Genomic DNA, 2,500 nt, shown 5'->3' with positions numbered 1-2,500 from the left:
GCACACTCTAGTGCCAATGTCATTTTGACCAGGACTCTAAATATGGAGCCTGACATGGACTTACGTAGCGCACCCTATGGGGAATATGGGAAACACAGTCCGCAAATCAGCGCACAAATAAGCAACAATCTGTGTGATGCATTAATAGATTCCAATCAATCAATCAATCAATCATATTTATTTATATAGCCCATTTAAACATGACACTTGTCAACCAAAGTGCTTTACAGTAAAAGTACTCCTAATGTTAAGATAATAATAATAATAATAATAATAATAATTAATATAATATATGCCATTTAGCTGACATTTTTATCCAAGATCATGTGGATACTAAAGCTCTCCAACCGTGCTGCAGGTGAGCGGTGTGGTGGCGTTCAAGTGCGAGAGCGTGGCCACTCTGGACCCGGTCACCTTCGACACGCCAGAGTCCTTCGTGGCGCTGAGCAAGTGGAGCGCCAAGAAGGCGGGGTCTATCTCCTTCGACTTCCGAACCACCGAACCCAACGGCCTCATGCTCTTCAGCCACGGGAAACCGCGGCAACAGCAGCGCAAAGACCCCCGCAACGCCCCCCACTGTGAAGGTGAGAACACGTACACAACCCCACGCACAAACACAGACACACAGAGAGAGATAGAGAGTAAGTAAGTAAGTAAGTAAAGCTTTATTTATATAGCGCCTTTCGTACATGAATGCAACTCAAAGCACTTTACAATAGAAAGAGAGAGACACACACACACATACACACACACACACACAGAGACACAGACACTCATACACAGACACACACACACACACACACACACACACACACACACTAAGTAAGTAAGTAAGTAGCGTTTATTTATATAGCACCTATCACAGACCAGCTGTCACAAAGTGCTTTACATAGGCTATAAAAACATAATTAAAGAGCGAAAGTAATAGCAGGTTTACAGAAATAGGTAAAGTGAGAAAAAAAAAACACACACACACACGCACACACTGACACACACAGACACCCTAATGGTGTTGCTCCTACCCCAGGCGGACGTCATTGCCGCGTGTTTACGTTGTTGTTGTTGTTGTGGTGGTTGTTGTTGTCTCTGCTGCAGGTGGATTTCTTTGCCATTGAGATGCTGGACGGCCACCTGTACCTGCTGCTGGACATGGGCTCTGGCACCACCAAGACCCGGGCCATCGACAGGAAGGTCAACGACGGGGAGTGGTACCACGTAGACTTCCAGAGGGGACGGACGATCAGGTAACCTCTGACCTTTAGGGGTGGTGGTGGTGATGGTGGTGGTGTGGGTGGTGGTGAAGATGTTGATGTTCATGATAATGATGATGATGAAGGTGTGAAGGTGATGGTGATGATGATGATGATGATGGTGGTGGTGGTGGTGATGATAAAGATGGTGATGATTGTGAAGCAGTGTTAATTTTGGCAGGCTATTTTACATGTAGTCTTAGTCTTTAGACGAAGATGCACATTGTTTTAGTCATTTTGATCATGATTGATTATGAAATCCCCAGAATGCCTTGCGAATTATCGACACGACAGTGAAAACAAGAATAAGCAGGAAGAGAGAATTCTAGAGAGAATCTATTCAATCTATTATAGACCTTTTCTTATAACAAGCATAACAAAAAATCGTGAGAATTTATGCTTTTCTATAATACTATATTGATGACGTATCAGGGTTATACCATTTCATAAGGAAAGATTTTCAACCACTACCCTTGTGACTCTCTTCCGAGGGGCAAGCCGAAAAGCGAGTGGCACTCCGAAACGAGTGGTAGGGGGTAAAAAAGGAAAATGGGATTGGGCTATAGTCTACAAACACTCCAAAACATATCGTTTTAGTTTCACTAAAATGTTTTCAGTTTTCGTCAACTAAAACTAGACTAAGAAGGATAGAAATGACTAAATGTGACTAAAACTAATGTGCATCTTCGTCTAAAGACTAAATGTAAACTAGCCTGCCAAAATTAACATTGTTGTGAAGATGATGATGATGATGATGACGGTGGTGGTGGTGCGGTTGATGATGAACTCAGTGCTGACTGTATGTGTGTGTGTGTGTGTGTGTGTATCCAGGTACTATCTCAGTGAACTCCCAGCGTACAGCGTACACAGCCCCAGGGGACAGTGAGATTCTGGACCTGGATGACACGCTCTACCTGGGAGGGCTGCCTGAGGACCGCGCTGGACTCATCTTCCCTACAGAGGTGTGTGTGTGTGTGTGTGTGTGTGTGTGTGTGTGTGTGTGTGTGTGTGTCAGGACCGGTGTGAGAGTGAGTGTTGAGTGTGTACGTGCGTGCATGCATGCGTGTTTGGATGCGGAGGAGGTGCATGATGTGTATATAACCTGTGTGTGTGTGTGTGTGTGTGTGTGTGTGTGTGTGTGTATAACGTGTGTGTGTGTGTATGTATAACGTGTGTGTGTGTGTGTGTGTGTGTGTCTCTCCGTCTCTCCCTAGGTGTGGACGGCGCTGTTGAACTACGGCTACGTGGGC

The 2,500-nt window shown here is 45.0% G+C and overlaps 1 protein-coding gene across 1 annotated transcript in view; it reads left to right on the top strand.

Moving 5' to 3' along the window:
- Nucleotides 1-2,500, top strand: part of nrxn1a (neurexin 1a) — a gene marked incomplete at both ends in the record, with an annotated part of 54,059 nt that overhangs the window by 24,427 nt on the left and 27,132 nt on the right. The window contains 6 exon segments of the mRNA XM_080542051.1: nucleotides 359-565; nucleotides 567-584; nucleotides 1,096-1,230; nucleotides 1,232-1,244; nucleotides 2,082-2,212; nucleotides 2,465-2,500. The exon segment at nucleotides 2,465-2,500 is cut by the window's right edge and continues 217 nt beyond it. Coding sequence (XP_080398177.1) covers nucleotides 359-565; nucleotides 567-584; nucleotides 1,096-1,230; nucleotides 1,232-1,244; nucleotides 2,082-2,212; nucleotides 2,465-2,500 — 540 coding nt within the window.

This window comes from Nansenia antarctica, assembly GCF_963989245.1.
Source record: "Nansenia antarctica genome assembly, chromosome: 11".
Taxonomy (NCBI): domain Eukaryota; kingdom Metazoa; phylum Chordata; class Actinopteri; order Argentiniformes; family Microstomatidae; genus Nansenia; species Nansenia antarctica.
The sequence above is the reverse complement of the archived record's forward strand: the minus strand, read 5'-3'. Positions and strand labels throughout refer to the sequence as shown.